General features: G+C 39.6%; 1 protein-coding gene across 1 annotated transcript; it reads right to left on the bottom strand.

Moving 5' to 3' along the window:
* Positions 1 to 5937: 5937 nt before the first annotated feature.
* Positions 5938 to 6885, bottom strand: LOC132162352 (F-box/kelch-repeat protein At3g18720-like). Its single transcript, XM_059572614.2, has one exon. It carries the CDS (start codon positions 6883 to 6885, stop codon positions 5938 to 5940), a length of 948 nt encoding a protein of 315 aa, XP_059428597.2.
* Positions 6886 to 21978: the final 15093 nt, after the last annotated feature.

Raw genomic sequence — 21978 nt, 5'->3', positions numbered from 1 at the left:
GAGCGATCGAGAGAGAGAGTGAGAGTGAGAGTGAGTGCTGAATGCTGTATTTCCTCCGAAAATATGAACTGAGTGAGAGTGAGAGTGAGAGAGAGAGAGTGAGAGTACTGAGAGTGAGAGTGCTGCACGTTTAGGGTATCCTCCGAAAATTTGAGCCCCCCGCCAGTTTTTAGCAGATGGCGGCAAATTATTTGGTGTAGCTCATATTTGGGGCATTGTTCTTAAAAAAAAAAAAAAATTGACAAAAATATATAACAAAAAAAAGGCTCTAAAATAAATGAGAAAAATATAAAAAAACATTCAGCAAGTTGTAATTTATTTTTTGAAAAAAACATCGTTTTTTTTTTCAATTATTTTATTATTTATTTGTTAAAATAATAGGGGTATTATATGAATATTAAAAATAAGTGGCATTTTTATACAATTTGGTTGTTCGGGAGGCTACTTTAGTATCTTTTTATAATTTTCCAAAAAAAAAAATTATACTACCAATTTTTTAAAAATTATTTATTTATTTATTTGTAATTTTTCTCTTATAATATGTTTTTACTATTATAATATTAACTACAAATTTCGGTTCATAAAATTTTTATGATAAAGATCATTAAGTTGATATTTCTCTTATAATTAGTTATAAAATAATACAAAATCCAAAGATAATATAAGATCAATATAACTAAGGCACTAAGATAATATAAAAAGCTAATAGTTCAATTGAATGTTGGATTGAACCTTCAATTGAATGTTCGATTGAACCTTCAAGTGTATCTAGTTTGATCTATCAATTGATCATACCACAGTCAATGGAACTAATTCATTAGGATCGCTCGGATGTTTGATCGAACATTTAATCCTATCACGATCAATCGAACTAATTCAGTACGATCGATCGGACATTTGATTCTATTATGATCAATCGAACTAATTCATTACTATCGATCAGATGTTTGATCGAAAGATTGATCCTATCGCGATCAATCGAACTAATCTATTAAGATCGATCGGATGTTTGATTGATCATTTAATCATATCACGATCAATCGAACTAATTCATTATGATCAATCGGATGTTTGATCAAACATTTGATCCCATTACGATCGATCAGACTAATATGTAATAGTATCGATCAGAATTGATTTTATCAAATGTTTGATTGAACCTTCAATCATGTCAAGTTGTATTGATTGTATCCCGATCAATTTAAGTAATGCACTAATATAATATAAAATGCTTAGACTTCAATTCAATGTTCGATCGAACATTTAATTTGTTTGAATTTTGTTCGATCATTTGATCTTATCACGATCGATCGATCGAATGCACTAGGTAGGACCAATCGGATATTTGATCAAACCTGATAAGATCAATTGTTTCAATCATTTGATCTTATCACGATCAATCGAACTAATTCATTATGATTGATCGGATATTCGATCAAACCTTCAATTTCAATTGTTTCAAGTTTCATCGATCATTTGATCCTATCATGATCGATTGAACAAATGTACTATGATCAACCGGATATTTGAATGAACCTTTAATTTCGATTGTTTCAATTTTGATTGTCACTTGATCCTATCCTTTCATTGTATCACTATCAAAGTTGTTGTACATTATTCAATAAAAATTAAAATAAAATTAAAATAAAAAAAAAAATTAAATTCTGCCTCTCTTTTAACATTCTGTTACAGCGATCGATCGCATCCAAGGTGCGATCGATCGCAGTCACAGAAAGTATACGTTTGTACATTCTGTGCCTGCGATCGATCACACCCAAGGTACGATCGATCGCAGTCACAGAAAGTATATGTTTGTACATTCTGTAACTGCGATCGATCGCATCCAATGTGCGATCGATCGCAGTCACAGAATGTACAAACGTATACTTTCTGTGACTGCGATCGATCGCACCTTGGGTGCGATCGATCGCAGTTACAGAAACAGCACATGCATGCCATTTGCTGGCCGAGTGCGATCGATCGCACCATTTGTGCGATCGATCGCAATCGGCCAGCACATCACGTGACCTATTTTAGGTCACTTTCCCCCCCACACCCACAACATTTCATAAACATCCAACACGCACCTCCGGCACTCCTCCACCATTTTTCACCACTCCTCCACTCCTCCACCGTTTTTCACCACCTCTACCACACAGCCACCTCACGGTTCAGTTCTCCGGCAACCATACCAGGTATTTTTCTCCACCTTTGATTTACACCCCTTTCCCCATTCCCATCAACACCCCAACCCCGATTACTTCCCCAACATTTTTTTTTTCTCATATTTCTGCAATTGTGGGTGTTCATCCACCCACATTGCTTTGTTGTGGTTGGATTTTGTTGTTTTTGCAGGGGGGTTTGAGCGGAGTTGGTTTGTTCTTCAATTTTGGCTATCTCTAGTGCACACCAAGTGTTTGTCAAAAGTCCCCAATCAACCTCATCATGCCAAGAGCTCGAGCTTCGTCCTCCCGAGGGTCCGATACCAGAGCCATTTGTCCCCCGCCCACTTTTGAGGAGCGGGAGCTGCTATTTGAGACCACCTTCGCCATTCGCGAAGACTTTCAAAATCTTGAGGCGACTCAATGGGCGGTCGCCGAGTTCAAGCGACGGGGCCTCAACAAGCTTTTCAAGCCGGTCACCACCACTGCCTACAGAAAATTGGTGATCGAGTTCTATGCCAACCTTTGGCATGACTGCAACAACGTGGCGGCCCTCTCTTCCAAAGTGAAAGGCAAAGCTATTGACGTAACACGGGCCGACATTGCTGCTGCCCTTCAATGCAATCATGAGCACCCTCCAGAAGCCGCACAACTTGCTGAGCAACCGGCCAGATTCTACGTGACGGAAATCATTGAGGACATGTGCGATGGGCAATATGCTGATTCCCATCATAATGCCGGCAGCCGATCGAAGCTACCTCAACGGCTTTGGTTTGTGGACTCCATATTACACCGTAATGCTTTTCCGTTGGGGCACAAATCTCAGAGGCGGGATCAATTTCTTCAAACACTCTACGCCTTCCATAAAGATGCTTGGTACTCCATTCCCGACATAATTTGGAACCAAATTCAGAAATTTTGGAATGGGGTGCACGTTGGAGGAGCGGAGTCCACACATTCATGGGGGTTGCCTTTCCCATACTTAATCTCGTACATCCTCCGGAAGAAAGGCATCAAGGGTACCACAGCTGATGAGCCAGTCACTACTACTCCCATATTTGGCATTCGCCAATGGAACAAGAGCTTGTCCCACATGCCCCGGGGACCAGCACCTGGTGCGGAAGAGAGTGAGGCCGAGCCGATGGCCGAAGATGAACCTGAAGTTGAGCCAGAGGCATCTGAGGAGGAGGAACAAAACCGCTCACTTATTGAAGAAATAGCGGGCCTTCGGAGAGAGTTGGCTGGCCAAAGAAAGGAGGCATCCAAAACTTTCAAATTGATGGACAAACGCCTAGACACCATAGAAGAATTGATGCAGTCCATTCTCACCCGGTTGCCACCGCCACCTGCAGGAGCATCATCTTCTGGACAGCAGTGAGCAGGGACCACCGTCTGGCTGAAGACGTTAAACTTAGCGCTCATGGGAGGCACCCCCTAGTTTACCCTTTTTATTTTGTTTAGTATGTTTTAAGTTAATCTTCTTATTTGTCTTTAGTTTTGTTTGTTTTTATTTGTCTTTAGTTTTTAAACTTAGCGCTCATGGGAGGCACCCCCTAGTTTACCCTTTTTATTTTGTTTAGTATGTTTTAACTTAATCTTTTTATTTGTCTTTAGTTTTGTTTCAATATATTCATCATATCATATATATACACTATTAGATATGTAAAATTTAATATGAATTATGAAATGGGAATTAAGAATTAAGAGTTAAGAATTAAGAATTAAGAATTAAGTTTTCATTCGGGGAATTAAATCCCATTTGGTTAGGAATCATTTGGGGAATCCACTTAAAACTGAAGTCTTCAAATTAGTCCGAATGAAAACTTTATCCTCCAAATGAAACTTCTAACCAAATGGCAAATATATACAAATTAAAATCTTTCTTTAGGAGGATGGAATTGAAATAGAAGAATTTTTCTTTTTTTAAAAAAAAAAACATATATATATATATATATATATATATATATATTGAAACAACTGTACATATGAAATATTAAGTGAAAGGGAGAGCTTTACTTTTACGGTTAAAATTTTATTTTGTTATACTTAACGGTGCATATTGTGTCACTTTATTTGAAAATTTTAAACAATGCAGTGATATATACAAAATTTTAGTGGATGCTATTGGGTATCAACATTTTTTTTTTTTTTTTCATTTTTTTTTTTATTTTCCTGCATACTCTTTAGGGTCGACTTTGTCGACCCTAATAGTTTGTCATTAGGGTCGACTTTCAAAGTCGACCCTAATGAACATTCTTCAGCGTCCACTTTGAGTGGACGCTATTGGTAAATAATACTCTTTTATTTTTATTTTTTTTAATTCTTGCACATACTCTTTAGGGTCGACTTTGTCGACCCTAATAGTTTGTCATTAGGGTCAACTTTCAAAGTCGACCCTAATGAACACTCTTCAGCGTCCACTTTGAGTGGACGCTATTGGTAAATAATACTCTTTTTTTTTTATTTTTTTAATTCTTGCACATACTCTTTAGGGTCGACAAAGTCGACCCTAATAGTTTGTCATTAGGGTCGACTTTCAAAGTCGACCCTAATGATCACTCTTCAGCGTCCACTTTAAGTGGACGCTATTGGTAAATAAAATTATTTTTTTTTTATTTTTTTAAATTCTTGCCGATACTCTTTAGGGTCGACTTTGTCAACCCTAATACTTAAGCATTAGGGTCGACACCCAAGTCGACCCTAATGATAACTCTTTAGCGTCCACTAAGAGTGGACGCTATTGGTGGTTAAATGGATTTTTTTTTTCATTTTTTTTAATTCCTCCCCGCACTCTTTAGGGTCGACTTTGTCGACCCTAATACTTAAGCATTAGGGTCGACTTGAGAGTCGACCCTAATGAAAGCTCTTTAGCGTCCACTAAAAGTGGACGCTATTGGTTATGAATATTAGGTTTTTAAAATTTTTTTTTAATTCCTCCCCACACTCTTTAGACTCGACAAAAGTCGACCCTAATACTTAAGCATTAGGGTCGACACTCAAGTCGACCCTAATGATAACTCTTTAGCGTCCACTAAGAGTGGACGCTATTGATTGTTAAATGGATTTTTTTTTTAATTTTTTTTAATTCCTCCCCGCACTCTTTAGGGTCGACTTTGTCGACCCTAATACGTAAGCATTAGGGTCGACTCTCAAGTCGACCCTAATGATCACTCTTCAGCGTCAACTAAGAGTGGACGCTATTGGTAAATAAAATGATTTTTTTTTTTTAATTTTTTAATTCATCCATACACTCTTTAGCGTCGACAAAGTCGACCCTAATGATTAGGCATTAGCGTCGACTTTTCAAGTCGACGCTAATGATCTTTTTCCCGCCTTTTGAATATTTCCCGCGAGTATATTAGGGTCGAGTTATTAGCGTCCATCCTAGAGTGGACGCTATTATTCATCTTTTGGGTCGACTATTAGCGTCCACTTGGATGTGGACGCTAATACATAACTATTAGGGGCGACTTTCAAAAGTCGCCCCTAATAGTTGAGTATTAGGGGCGACTTTATAGTCGCCCCTAATGAGTCGCCCCTGATGACTCAGTTTCTTGTAGTGTACGGAAAATAACATTATTCTTATAAAATTGTGAAAGAGTAATCTTTACATCGTTTATTTCTACTTTGAAAAAAAAAAAAAAAAAAAACTAATTAAATAAAGCCCTTCTACGGAAAATTAAAACAAAATAACAAAAACTAAAAAACAAGAAGCTTCTTCAAAATCCGAGTTGGCAACAAAAAAAGCTAGCTTCTTCAATCCGACAAGATTGTTTCACCTTTCAATCCAAACCGGATTGTACCAGCAACGGAAGGATCCGCCAATAAACCTTTCAGCCTCCATGTAGTCCCTTCCAACAACGTTGTAGACGACACACCTGGATTCGGGTCTACAGTCGGCAACAAAAAGCTTCTCCTTCGTCTCTTCATTCGGAGCCGACACACCGCAAGACCCATATGGACCAACAAACACTGAAAAATCACCCGAGTCCTTCTCCGCCTCCCAAGCCGCCATCCCTTGTTCAATAGTCAATTTATAAAGCTTCTCAATAACACCATAAGCTCCTTTCTTCGCTGCAAATATATCTCCATTGAACTCCACCAGAGAAAGTGTGCAAACCTTCTGAAATTCCTCGCCCGGAAAAACGGTCCAATTCCCATCCTTCACATCAAAAGCACCGACTCTTCCGCGTGAATCCACACAGTACAAAACCTCCTTGCTACAAACTGCTTGAACAACATTGGCTATGAGAGGTTTTGTTGTTGATTTATATGAATGGGGGATCCAGCTTTCTTGTCCAATAAGAAAAGTGTCGATATGAAGCTCGCATGCATCATTGAAGGTAGAGGATTTAATTGCATAAACAGTACAGTCAGGGGAAGTAGGAGGGGCAGAGAATGCCGCGGCACTGATAATACGTTTGGTATATGGGAGATCGATTCTTTGACACGTTAAGGGGTTGAAGAAAAAAAGAGAAGATGTTTCTCTTGATAATATGAGTAACCAGCCGTATCGGGAAGCAAGACACTCTGCCTGACATTCAAGTTCTTGAAGGTGAACGACGTCGAAGGTCCGTCGTATTGGGTCAAAGAAGCCATGCTTGGTTTCCCCGGAGAATTCTCCTAATAAGAATAACAATGGTGGCTTTGTTGGAGAACCAACATTCTTGCCCTCGTTCATCTTTGATGATTCTTCTTCTTCAGTTTCGAAAATTGCACCCATGATGCTTGATGAGTTGTGTAACTGTAGAGAAAATATAAGATCAATGATTTGATATCTTCGCAATCGCAAAAGCAATACTTTTTCTAGAGTAATTTCTTGAAAACTTGCGCAAGAATAGGATAGAGATGAGAGAGTACCTGATTCTATTCGTTTTCTTCCCTTCGGAGTTCGTTCGGATACGCCAATGCTTTGCAAAACAGTGCAGGACTGCTTGTTTTATACTTTTGTATGGAGTTCGTCTCCTTTTAGGATTCGGACTGTGGTTGACCAGTAGAATTGCAACACGTAAACAATCCAAGCCAAATAAGCTACCAATGGAATTGCGACATGTAAACAATCCAGGCCAAATAAGCTACCAATGGAATTGCGGCAAGTAAACAATCCAAGCCAAATTCGGACTGTAGAAAAGATCATGCCAGTGCCTTCCCAAACTACAAATATGAGAGAATGACGAGTTTATCCATTGATTTTGCCTTTCTTAGGAGTACACCGCGAGGGTTATTTACTTGTGCTTAATTACCTCACTAGCTTGCTTAACACTCGCAATATCGAAGCAAAATAATCTTATTACTATAAATGGTATTTAGCTAGGAACAGCTACTTCCTCCGTACAAGTCAGCTATATATTAATTTTCCACTTTTGTTTTTGAACTTAACTTTCTGGCTCGAGCAGTAAAAGCTTTTGGTTTATGTTGCCTTTGAATAAAAGCTTTAATGTTCTAGCAATTTGTAATTTAAAGCTGCTATTGGTTTTCAAAGTCATCATAACTTTTGGGTGATGACAACTATCAAGATTCCCTATAAATAATTTAGACTCGGGCAGAGGTAGAATTAAGATTTTAGATGTGGGGAGACGAAATAAAAAATAAATAAATTAAAGAAATAAAATTTTGATTTTAGAAGAATTATATGAGCATTTTAAAATATTTTGGAGGATACTCAAGCGTTAGAGTAAAGCTACTTCTATATGCTGTCGCTCACAAGCAAATTGCTCTTTGGACATTTTGTAATTAATGCAGTTTATATATATATATATATATATATATATATATTGTGGTTGGACAATGCAGTTTGTGATAATGGTGAAATTCTCACTAGACAAAAAAAAGATATGCCACATCTATTTAATGGCTAATTAATTAATACTTCAAATAAGAAAGCTACTTAACACTATTACTTTATGTCCTCAATGGATAGTTCAATCGGCTGTGGACTACGCCTAATAAAGTAGAGATCACTAGTTCGAATCCCCCTTCCCCCTTCCCTTGTGTGAACATGTCAAAAAAAAAAAAAAAACACTATTACTTTATTATTTATTTATTAAAAAAATTAATAGCTCTAGACAAAGTTGTCATAAGTGGCATTCTATCATTGATAAACACACATCCACCGAGTCCCAGGCCTCCATTTAGCATAATTTTTTAAACACATTCGTTGATGAACTAGTTGTAGCATGCAGTTAGAATATATGCCCTCCCTCAAAATCCAATTTTATGAATTTATTATTTAAATCAATATATATATTCTCTTCTTCATCGATCATATATATATATATGTACATTTATGATTGAAGAGCGCCATAGAATACGAATCTGTTGCTAGCGTGACGATTCTCATACACGTGTCTATCCATCCATCCATCCAAAAGAAAAAAAAAAAATTAAAAAAATTAAGAATTAGAAACAATATCAACAATTCATTAAATAAATCAACTTTGTTGAGAATAAGGTTGTATATTAAATCACACTGTATAATGTACAGAAGGGGCCTATATATAGGCTAATAATACAGACCTAGTAGAATAAGGAAAGGTAAACCTAATAAACTTAGAATACCAAATAAAGTAAATAACAATAACATAACATTATGTAACAGTCCCCCCCCCCCCCCCCCCACAAGCTCAAGGTGGAGTGCGAGAGACCAACTTGAGGTTGGACACAAGATCACGAAAACGCCCTGGAGGATGTGACTTTGTAAAAATGTCTGCGAGTTGATCACAAGACGTGACAGAATGAAGCTGTAGTGAGCCCTGAAGAAGATGATGACGAACAAAATGACAATCAATCTCAATATGTTTTGTCCGTTCATGAAAAACATCATTATGAGCAATCTGAATAGCACTTTTGTTGTCACAGTATACAGGAGTAGCAGAAGAAAGAGAAACACTCATATCTTGTAACAGTCATCGCAACCAAAGAAGCTCTGCGGTAGTGTCAGCTAGAGCACGATATTCTGCCTCGGTGTTAGATCGAGCAACAATAGTCTGTTTCTTACTTCGCCAAGAGATAAGCGAGGTGCCAAGTAGGAAACAATAACCAGTGGTAGAGCGACGATCTGTTGGATCACCCGCCCAATCAGCATCCATATAAGCTACCGCTATAGAGGAGACTAAGAGGAGAAATAAAGCCCATGAAATAATGTCCCTTTCAAGTACTGAAGAATGCGTAGAATAGCTGAGAAATGAGTGCAGCGAGGAGCAGCCATAAATTGACTCACTTGATGGACATCATACGAGATTCAGGTCGAGTGACAGTAAGGTAGACAAGACTGCCAACTAAATGCCGATATAAGGTAAAATCGTGAAGAGGCTCGCCATCATAAGGAGTGAGACGAGTATTAAGCTCAGTCGGTGTGTCAACAATCTTATTGTCTGTGAGATTGACCCGAGAAAGTAGATCAGATATATACTTGACTTGTGTTAAATAATAACCATCAGAAGAAGAGGAGATCTCAAGACCAAGAAAATAGCTAAGAGGGCCAAGATCTTTCATCTTAAAGTGTTGACTGAGAAACTGTTTAAGTTCTTGAATACCAGTGATATCATCTCCAGTGATAATCATGTCATTAACATATAGTAGAAGAAGTATAGTACCCCGGTCTGTGCAGCAAATAAACAAGGCTGAATTATAAGAACTGATGGAGTAGCCAAGGCGAGAGATAATGGCGCTAAACTTAGCAAACCATGCTCGAGGTGCTTGCTTAAGTCCATATAGAGCTCAACAAAGACAACAAACCTTGTTTGTAGGATGAGATAATCCAGGAGGTGGCTGTATATAGACTTTTTCACTTAAATTACCATTAAGGAAGGCATTTTTGACATCCATTTCACAAAGTGACCAATGTCGAGAGGCTGCAACAGCCAACAGAGCACGCACAAAAGAGAGGCAAGTAACTGGAGCAAAAGTCTCTTTATAATCCACACCATATTCCTGAGTAAAACCTCTGGCCACAAGTCGAGCCTTGTATCTATCAACAGTACCATCAGAACAAGTCTTGATTTTGTAAACCCACTTACACCGAACCACAGATTTTCCAAGAGGTAAGTCAACCAGATCCCATGTATTGTTCTTGTGTAAAGCATCAAGTTCCTCTTTCATCGCAGCCTGCCAAAGAGGGTTAGTGGAGGCCTCACGAAAGGAGTGAGGCTCATGCAAGGTAGCTAAGGCATGAAAGCAATGAAAATCTTGTAAATGGGATGGGAGAGATCTTACTCGGGTGGATCGACGAAGGTCAAGTGGTGGAATGCAGACTGGATCCTTGGATGGAACAGAACCTGGGGAGGCAGGCGAAGAACTTGGGGACGCAGGCGAAGCGGCGTTAAGGGCATAGCAACGTCGAGGGCATCAGATGACTGCAGTTCGAACGAGAGAGACTCTAGCAATACATTGGTGGTGGGAATAGGAGAAAGAGGAAACTCAAAAAGGGTAGTAAAGGGAGGGAATGATAGCATGCTGAATTTTCCCACTTCATGGAATAGTCGATGCTCCCAAAAAACTACATGATGGGAGATGCGAAGACGATGAGACATAGGATCATAACACCGGTAGCCCTTTTGTTCCACTTCATATCCAAGAAAATAACACAACCGAGAACGAGACTCGAGTTTGGTGCGCTCATGAGGCTGGAGTAAAACAAAACAGGTAGAACCAAAGACACGAAGATGGTGATATGAAGGAATAGAGCCAAACAACCGCTGGTGAGGAGTGCAATTATCAAGGATAGAGGTAGGCAACCTATTGATCGTGTAGACAGTCGTGAGAGTGGCTTCACCCCAAAACGGGGTAGGAATAGATGTAGAAATGAGAAGAGCACGAACAGTGTCTAAAATGTGCCTAAGTTTACGTTCAGCTCGACCATTTTGTTGTGAGGTGCTTAGACACGACAAGTGAGGAACAATGCCATAATGTTTGAGAATAGCTTGAAAATCATGTTAAGTATATTCTAAAGCATTATCAGAACGAAAAGCTTTGATGGGTTTTGAAAATTGGGTTTCAACCATTTTGGCAAAAGTAATATAAATGCCCAATAATTCAGAACAAGATTTCATTAAAAACACCCAAGTGTAACTAGAGAAATCATCAACAAAAATAACAAAATAACGTGAGCCACTCATACTAGCAACAAGAGAAGGTCCCCAAACATTAGAATGAATTAAATCAAAAGAAACAGTAGCATGAGACTCACTATTATTAAAAGGCAAAGCCGGTTGTTTACCAAGTTGACATGAACTACAATCAAAAGAATTATTAGAAACTAAACCTAATAAACCCTTTGAAGCTAAAAATTGGACGCGAGAAGCAGATGCATGACCAAGACGCGAATGCCAAAGTGCAAGAGATGGTGATGATGAAAAGGCAGCAACAGAGACGCCTGTGGCGGGGAAATGTAAGGATGAGAGTTCGAACATACGCCCAATTCTACGCCCGGTCCCAATGGTCTGACTCGTACGAGGATCCTGTACGTGCACACCAGAAAAGTCAAAAAACAAGTCTATATCCAAGTTCACACAGTTGGCTAGCAGAAAGAAGATTGAAGGATAATTCAGGCACATGAAAAAATTCAGGAACAGAAAGGAAAGGTGTATTGATAGTGCCTATATTTTTAACAGTCATAATGGAGCCATCAACTGTACAAATCAATGAGGAATGAGGTGAAGGTATAGATGTGGTAGAGGAAGTAGGGTGAGGTGTCATGTGTTTGTAACAAGTAGAATCAAAGAGCCAAGGGGAAGAGGTTCTTGGCAAAACTGGGAGGACAGAGGAAGATGCATTACCAGAACGAGATAGGACGACCTGGTTGACAATTGTCTCCAAGTTAGCTGCAGTTAAGGTGACACTGGATCCTGATGTGTGGCTAGAGGGAGCAACTAAAGAGGGAGCAGCTAGAGATGAACCACTCTCAGTATGAGCAACTGCTGTTGTGGGTGCTGATAAGTGCTAAAATATTTATATTTTCAGCCCTTAACTTGCATGTTTTAATCCTTTGGTTTTGGTTAATTAGGACATTTTACTGCCTTTTTGTATTTTCTTTGTTTTATAGGCTTTTGGAAGAAAAGAAAGCATTTCTGGAAAAATTCCAAGCTTAAAGGGGCAAATTGGGAAGACCTAGAGGATATGGTTAAGCTTAACCAATCATGGTTAAAGTTTAATCAAATAAAGGAAAGGATTAATTCGGAATTTCTCAATTTGAAGTCAAATCGGATTGGATGCAAAATTGGATTCTGAATACGTCTCGGTATTTTGACCATAACTTTCATCTCAGATATCCGATTGAGGTGATTCAAGCGGCATTGGAAAGCTAACTCAAACTAATACAATTCATTGTGAAATAGCATTTTCCCAATTCGGAGCGCCGCAAGGCCAAAATCACGCCGCAAGATAGGACCGCAATTCTGGGCGAATCCTATTCCGATTTGGGCTTAGGTTTTCTTTATCCTAATTGGGCTTGGACTTAAATCTCCGAAATTCCTAGGATTACTAGGGCTTCTAGGGCTCTCCTAAGCCATATAAATAGACCTCTAACCCTCACAATTGGAGGAGGCCGTTTTAAGCTGAATTACGACGTATTGCCGTGGGGAAGCTTTTGCTTTGTTTTCCATTGTAAGTTTTATTCTTTCGATTATGACAATTCAATTGGTGATTATTTTTGTTATCATGAGAGGCTAAATCTTTCAACTAAGGTTGAAGATGAAGCTTCGTCATTGACAAACTCATGTATTCTCGTATTTTGTTTATACAATTTTGACTTCGAATAAGGATGTTGTAGATTTTCATTCAATTGCTTGATTTATATCTTTTAATTGAATGTGATGAACTATTATGTGTTGGAGTTGGATATTTGATGTGTTTCATCCTTCGGATACATCAAATCATTCGATTGAAATCGGATATCCGTTGTGATTCGTTAACCAAACGGATACATAGGATGATTTAATTTCGAATCGGATATTTGTTGTGATTTGTAAAAATGGGTGGATTCATTGAATGATTTAAACTTGATATTTGTAAAACATCGAATATAGTTTTTCGATTGTAGGAACAAATACGAGAATATAGAGTTAAGATTTGGCGAAGTGAATTCTAAAACCTTAGTGTTCTTTACCATTTTATTTCATTATTTTCTTTAGTTTATGTTTTATTTTGCACGACAAAAATCACAAAATTCAGAACTAGGTTAAAATAGAGTTGGTTTAAATAGAAATTGGTTTACACAACACAAATCCCTGTGGATCGACCTCGCACTTGCACACACACTATATTGCACACGACTCGTGCACTTGCGAGTACAATTAAATTTGTACATCAAATTTTGGCGCCGTTGCCGGGGATTTGTTTGTTTGTGAAATTGATTTTTATTTGAATTGGTTTTATTTTTCTACTAGTTGTTTTATTTTTGCAATTTTATTTTATTGTATTTGTATATTGTTGTTGAATAGTTAGTTCTATTTTTTTTTTTTTTTTTTTTTGGTTGTTTGTGTTCTTTCTGTGATTATTCATTGTTGTTTAATCAGTTTATTTGAACACTCGAGATTGGTGTATGCTTGGTCGGAGATCCCTAAACTTAGATTTGACACCTTTAGATCCCGACATTGATAGAACTCTTAGGAGAACTCGGAGAGCACCTGTTGAGAGTGAGGATAGAGGTGAAATGGGAGACCAACAAGATAACTTAGAGGAACCTAGGGTTGAGCATGAGGATGCTAGAGCTGGAAATCCCGAGCAAGCTAGAGCTTGGAATGTGGACTTCACTACGTCACTTAGGGAGTTGTTCGCACCTGTGGACTTCACTACATCCCATTCGTGTATAGTGTTGCCACCAACCAATGCTACTCATTTTGATTTGAAACCTCATGTCATCCAACTCCTACCATCGTTCCATGGTCTAGAACTTGAAAATCCTTATAGTCATGTAAAGAAATTCAAGGACATATGCGCCACTTTCAAATTTCAAAATTTCTCCGAAGAGTCTGTTCATCTCAGACTATTTCCTTTCTCTCTACAAGACAAAGCTAGGGCATGGTTGGACTCCAACACGCCCGGATCCATTACATCTTGGGAAAGCTTGTTAAGCAAGTTCTATAACAAGTATTTCCCAATGTCAAAGGTCAATGAATGCAGAAAGGAAATATGCTCCTTCACTCAAGAGGAGGATGAGAAATTTTCAGAGTGTTGGGAAAGGTTTAAGGAGTTGTTGATAAGATGCCCCCCACATGGATATGAGAAGTGGAGACTCGTTCAATTTTTCTACCAAGGATTGACCCAATCCAACCGTAGTATGATCGAGTCAATGAATGGGGGAGCATTCTTAAGTTTGACAGGGGATGCAGCATATAAGGCATTAGACAAGTTGTCCGACAGCTCACAGCAGTGGGATTTTTCGAGTTGTCGGGATAAATCTGCCCGTATTCCCAAGAAAGGTGGCATCTATGAGGTTAAGGAGGACATTGATTTGAGGATAAAGATAGATGCTCTGACCAAGAAGGTTGAAGCCCTTGCAGTGGGTCAATCCGTAAATGCCGCCAACACTTTCAATGTTGATGGCTGTTCAATTTGTGCTAATCCTATGCACTTAGCACAGAATTGTCCATTTTCACCGGCTTTTGCCGAGTGCGCCATGGAACAAGTGAACGCCTTTAATGACTTTAGGAAGCAAGCAAGCGGACCATACTCAGAGACATACAATCCAGGGTGGCGGAACCACCCTAATTTCTCATGGAAGTAGAGCCAACCAATGAATCAAGGATTTCCCTCACAGAATCATGGTCGTTCAACTCAACCAGTGCAACATCCTGCATCTTCGTCACAATCATCGCTGGAGGAAACGATGAAGGCATTCATACAATCGAATAGCCAGACCATACAAGAGCTTAAAAACTCTACCATGGCAAATACCCAAGCAATAGATGAAGTAAAGAATGCCACCATGGTTAACACCCAAGCAATTGCGAAGATGGAGAGTCAGATTGGACAGATAGCCAATCACTTGGGTGAGAGAGAAAAAGGGAAATTGCCCAGTCAGCCCGTGCCCAACCCAAAAGGTCAATATATGGTTGGGAATTCCTCAAATCCTGCACACGGACAAGAACATGTGCAAGCAATTGTCACTCTGAGGTCAGGAAGACAAGTGGACAATCAGGTGGTTGAGAAAGAAGAAGACCCTGTAGGGCAAGAAAAGGAAAAGAGTGGCAACAAAGAGAAGAGAGATGCCGAGCCATCTACAGCCACACCCATTATTGAGGACCCTCCTAGGTCATTTATGCCGAAAGCACCTTACCCTAAAAGGTTGCAAGCCCCCAAGAAAGGAGGGAAGTTTGAGGACATTTTAGAAGTGTTCAAGCAAGTCCAAATCAATATTCCATTTTTGGACGCCATCCAACAAGTGCCTTCTTATGCGAAGTTCTTGAAGGATTTGATCACAGTTAAGAGAAGAACAAATGTCCCAAAGAAAGCATTTCTGACCGAGCAAGTTAGCTCCATCCTTCAGTGCAAGTTGCCCATTAAGAATAAGGACCCTGGGTGTCCTACCATCTCTTGCACGATAGGAGTCAGTCGAATTGAGAAGGCTCTTTTAGATCTTGGGGCGAGTGTGAATCTCCTACCCTATTCAGTTTACCTACAATTAGGGTTAGGGGAACTGAAGCCCACGTCCATGACACTTCAATTGGCTGATAGGTCAGTTAAGATACCACGGGGAATCATTGAGGATGTTTTGATCAAGGTGGATAAGTTTTACTTCCCCGTGGACTTCATTGTGCTAGACACAGAGCCGGTCAAGAATGTTGGCATTCAAATACCGGTGATTCTAGGGCGACCATTCTTAGCTACGGCTAACGCCCTGATTAATTGTAGGACAGGGGTGATGAAGATTTCCTTCGGAAATATGACAGTGGAGCTGAATATCTTTGATATCAGCAAACAACCATTGGAGTATGATGAAGTGAGAAATGTATGCTTGATAGAGGAGATTATGGAAGAGACAGTGAATGAATCAAGCATAGAAGACCCCTTGGAGGCATGCTTTGCTCAGTTCGGAGAGGATTTAGATTTGGACAAGTTGCTTGAGCAAGCAGATGCAATTTTGGAGACTGCTCCTCTGGTGAGCAGTGAGACGGAGGAGACAACAACACTTGATCCCCCAAAGAAGGAACTTAAGCCTCTACCAGATAACCTTAAGTATAAGTTCCTAGGTCCAGCAGATTCTTTGCCTGTGATTATAGCTTCGGATTTGGTTGATGCTCAAGAGGAAAAATTGCTAGAGGTGTTAAGACAGCACAAGGAAGCTATCGGTTGGACCATTGAGGATATCAAGGGGATCAGTCCCTCGGTGGTGATGCACAAGATACATTTAGAGGAGAATGCCAAGCCATCGAGGGAGCCACAGAGAAGGTTAAACCCAACTATGCAAGAGGTTGTGAGGGCTGAAGTGATTAAGTTGTTGGATGCAGGGATCATTTATCCAATCTCGGATAGCAAGTGGGTAAGCCCAATTCATGTTGTGCCAAAGCGGGCTGGATTGACGGTAGTAAAGAACAAGGATGATGAGTTGGTCCCAACTCGTATTCAGTCTGGATGGAGAGTTTGCATAGACTACCGCAAGCTAAATGCCGCCACAAGGAAGGATCATTTTCCACTCCCATTCATTGATCAGATGGTGGAATGTTTGGCTGGGCACGCATACTATTGCTTCTTGGATGGTTATTCTGGATATAACCAGGTCCCTGTGGACCCCGAAGATCAGGAGAAGACAACATTTACCTGTCCTTTTGGGACTTTCGCCTACCGTCGCATGCCCTTTGGGTTATGCAACGCACCCGCTACTTTTCAGCGGTGCATGATTAGTATTTTTTCAGACATGGTAGAGCGTTTCTTAGAGATTTTCATGGACGATTTCTCTGTCTTTGGTTCATCCTTTGATGAGTGTTTGCACCGCCTGACTTTGGTATTAGTACGGTGCAAGGAGAAGAACCTGGTGCTCAATTGGGAGAAGTGCCATTTTATGGTCAAGCAAGGTATTGTATTGGGGCACGTCATATCTCAGAGGGGGATTGAGGTTGATAAAGCGAAGGTGGATTTGATTTCCAACCTTCCACCCCCACGTACAGTGAAGGAGGTTCGCTCTTTTCTGGGCCATGCAGGATTCTACAGGCGGTTTATCCAAGACTTTAGCAAGATTGCCAGCCTTTGTGCAAGTTGTTGGTGAAGGATGCCCCATTTGTATTTGATGAGGATTGCCAAAGAGCATTTGGGGACCTTAAGAGCATTCTGACGTCCACACCCATTATTCAGCCACCCAATTGGGGTGTACCTTTTGAGATCATGTGTGACGCATCGGATTATGCCGTTGGAGCTGTTTTGGGGCAGCGTATTGATAGACTCCCCCATGTCATTTACTATGCGAGCAGAACTCTGAACGATGCACAACTCAACTACTCCACCACGGAGAAGGAGTTGTTGGCAGTCGTTTTTGCGCTAGACAAGTTCAGATCCTATTTGCTAGGATCTAAAGTCATCATCTTTTCGGATCACGCAGCATTGAAGTATCTTTTTTCCAAAAAAGATGCTAAATCTCGTCTGATCCGATGGATTTTGCTACTTCAGGAGTTTGACATAGAAATTCGGGACAAGAAGGGTTCCGAAAATGTGGTGGCGGATCATTTGTCTAGATTGACTGTGGATTACACTGAGGACGCCAGCCCCATTTCGGAGACTTTCCCTGATGAGCAATTGATGCACATTGCTCATGAGCCCGCACCATGGTTTGCTGACATAGTGAACTATCTTGTCACCGGCCAACTACCTCAGCAGTGGGGGCGACAAGATAGGTCCAAATTTTTGTCCGTGGTGAAACATTTTTTCTGGGACGATCCTTACCTGTTCAAGTATTGTCCCGATCAGATCATTAGGAGGTGTATACCTGAGCATGACCAATCCAATGTCATCTCCTTTTGTCATGATCATGCTTGTGGAGGCCATTTCAGTGCTAAGAAGACCGCTGCCAAGATTTTGCAGTGTGGATTCTATTGGCCTACCCTTTTCAGAGACGCCCACGCTTATTGTAAATCTTGTGAGCGTTGTCAGAAGCTAGGGAGTATCTCTAGAAGGAATATGATGCCCCTCAGTCCCATTCTGATTGTGGAGATTTTTGACGTATGGGGCATCGATTTCATGGGACCTTTCCCGAACTCCTTTGGCTATCTGTACATCTTGGTTGCTGTGGACTATGTGTCCAAATGGGTGGAGGCGGTTGCATGCAAGACCAATGACCACAGAGTTGTGGTCCAGTTTTTGAGAGACACTATCTTTGCTCGTTTTGGTACGCCTCGAGCAATTATAAGTGATGGAGGTAAGCATTTTTGCAATCGGATTTTTGAGCAGTTGATGAAGAAGTATTTCATCACACATAAGGTTGCCACCCCGTATCACCCACAGACGAGTGGACAGCTTGAAGTTTCCAATCGCGAGATCAAGCATATTTTGGAAAAGACGGTAAACCCCAATCGAAAAGATTGGTCTATGCGATTGAGTGACGCACTGTGGGCATATAGGACAGCTTTCAAGACCCCGATTGGGATGTCACCCTATCGGCTTGTGTACGGGAAGGCATGTCATCTTCCCGTGGAGTTGGAGCATAGAGCATATTGGGCCATCAAGCAGCTGAACTTCAATCTTTTGAAGGCTGGCTCACAAAGGAAGCTCCAACTCAATGAATTAGAGGAGCTGAGGAATGATGCTTATGAGTCTGCACGGTTGTACAAGGCACAGATGAAGAAGGCTCATGACCAGAGCATTTTGAGACGATCTTTTGAGCCTGGTGAGAAAGTCCTTCTTTACAATTCACGGCTGCATCTTTTTCCAGGCAAGTTGAAATCTCGGTGGACAGGCCCATTTATCATTCGGACAGTTTTTCCTCATGGGGCCATCGAGATTGAGGATCCTCAGAATGGTAACACCTTCAAGGTAAATGGACAGAGATTAAAACCATTCTTAGAGTTGAGGAGTAAGGAGATTGAGACGACATTGTTGGAGGATCCGAGTTATTCTGAGTGATTGTCGTCTTTTGTGGAGAGTCTGGCTGAAGACTTAAAACTTAGCGCTTGTGGGAGGCAACCCTCATTCTTTCCCTTACCATTTTATCTTGTTTGTTTGTTTCTGTTGTGTTTTTCAGGGCAAGTGTCTGCCATTCAAGTTTGAGGGAGCATTCTCCTATATTACACCCGACTTGCGCCGCGCACCTGGTATTGTATCTCTGGACCCATTGGGGACAATGTGTCATTTTAGTTTGGGGGTGGGGTAGACATTTCTCTGTCTTTTTCCTTAATTATTCGTGTTGTTTTGTTATATATATAATAAAAAATAAAAAATAAAAAAAATCTGCTATGTTATTGATTAAGCAAGGATAACACCTATTCTGTGGTTTGCATGTCATTGGTCTGTTTAGCATTTTGAACACAGCATGTCAGTAGGAATCTGAGTCTTTTGACTCATTGTTGGATTAGAGAGATTTCACATGTTCGAGTTTATCACCACGAGCACACTAGCACAGAATCGGTGAGGTATAAGATTTGACTTGATTAGGGTATATTTTGAGATAGGTAGGATGAAGTGTGATGAAACCATGGCTTGAAAAAAAAAAAAAAAAAAAAAAAAAAAAAAAAAAAATCAAATCAGTTTGAGCTTCTCATTGAGTAACCGGACCTCATGCCTCACAAAGCATTGAGTGTTCGCGTAAAAAGATGAGAAACCTAACTTGGTTGGTTGTATGGCTAGTTTGGCTTCGTAGCCTAGTTGACTTGAGTAATTAAGCCCTTAGGGATGTTTCTACATCCAGTGCCCTAAAACCATTTGGTTTGGGAGTCTCTGGCCCAACACTCGTTACATGGGTCAATTAGAAAGCTTAAGGAAGCTAAGCATTGCACAGCCTATACAAAAAAAACAAAAAAAAAACAAAATAAAATAAAAATAAAAATAAAAATAAAAAATTAAGCCTTGGTTGTTTCATCTGAGCAAATTCCTATCACATCTAAAGTACACCCAAGTTTGAGAATAAATTGAAGCCTCCGGATTTTATGTTAGTCTCACATTGCACTTATTGGAACATGTGTTGTCTCAAATTTCCATCTTTGAGTTGAATGATTTGTGCTTATCTTGATGATGTGATTGTGGTGTTCGTTATGATAAACCTACTCATGATGTTAAAAACCATGTGTTTGTGTGGAAGTCCTTGTTTATGAAATAACATAGTGCATAAATGTTTGTGGGTATCATTCCTGTTAAACCCTCACGAGACTTCACTCGTCCTCTAGGGATACCTAGAGATTTAAAAGGCTTGTTGCATGCGCTAAATGCAATCGTATATCCCACGAAAGATGGATTTATCTTTTGTTTTCTGTTTTTCCATTCTTGTTTTTAGTTTTGTATTGCTAAGGGACTAGCAATATGTAAGTTTGGGGGTGTGATAAGTGCTAAAATATTTATATTTTCAGCCCTTAACTGGCATGTTTTAATCCTTTGGTTTTGGTTAATTAGGACATTTTACTGCCTTTTTGTATTTTCTTTGTTTTATAGGCTTTTGGAAGAAAAGAAAGCATTTATGGAAAAATTCCAAGCTTAAAGGGGCAAATTGGGAAGACCTAGAGGATATGGTTAAGCTTAACCAATCATGGTTAAAGTTTAATCAAATAAAGGAAAGGATTAATTCGGAATTTCTCAATTTGAAGTCAAATCGGATTGGATGCAAAATTGGATTCTGAATACGTCTCGGTATTTTGACCATAACTTTCATCTCAGATATCCGATTGAGGTGATTAAAGCGGCATTGGAAAGCTAACTCAAACTACTACAATTCATTGTGAAATAGCATTTTCCCAATTCGGAGCGCCGCAAGGCCAAAATCACGCCGCAAGATAGGACCGCAATTCTGGGCGAATCCTATTCCGATTTGGGCTTAGGTTTTCTTTATCCTAATTGGGCTTGGACTTAAATCTCCGAAATTCCTAGGATTACTAGGGCTTCTAGGGCTCTCCTAAGCCATATAAATAGACCTCTAACCCTCACAATTGGAGGAGGCCGTTTTAAGCTGAATTACGACGTATTGCCGTGGGGAAGCTTTTGCTTTGTTTTCCATTGTAAGTTTTATTCTTTCGATGATGACAATTCAATTGGTGATTATTTTTGTTATCATGAGAGGCTAAATCTTTCAACTAAGGTTGAAGATGAAGCTTCGTCATTGACAAACTCATGTATTCTCGTATTTTGTTTATACAATTTTGACTTCGAATAAGGATGTTGTAGATTTTCATTCAATTGCTTGATTTATATCTTTTAATTGAATGTGATGAACTATTATGTGTTGGAGTTGGATATTTGATGTGTTTCATCCTTCGGATACATCAAATCATTCGATTGAAATCGGATATCCGTTGTGATTCGTTAACCAAACGGATACATAGGATGATTTAATTTCGAATCGGATATTTGTTGTGATTTGTAAAAATGGGTGGATTCATTGAATGATTTAAACTTGATATTTGTAAAACATCGAATATAGTTTTTCGATTGTAGGAACAAATACGAGAATATAGAGTTAAGATTTGGCGAAGTGAATTCTAAAACCTTAGTGTTCTTTACCATTTTATTTCATTATTTTCTTTAGTTTATGTTTTATTTTGCACGACAAAAATCACAAAATTCGGAACTAGGTTAAAATAGAGTTGGTTTAAATAGAAATTGGTTTACACAACACAAATCCCTGTGGATCGACCTCGCACTTGCACACACACTATATTGCACACGACTCGTGCACTTGCGAGTACAA

The sequence above is a fragment of the Corylus avellana genome, chromosome 2 (assembly GCF_965113065.1).
Source record: "Corylus avellana chromosome 2, dhCorAvel1.hap1.2, whole genome shotgun sequence".
Classification (NCBI taxonomy): Eukaryota; Viridiplantae; Streptophyta; class Magnoliopsida; order Fagales; family Betulaceae; genus Corylus; species Corylus avellana.
This window is presented reverse-complemented; position numbering and strand designations above follow the sequence as displayed.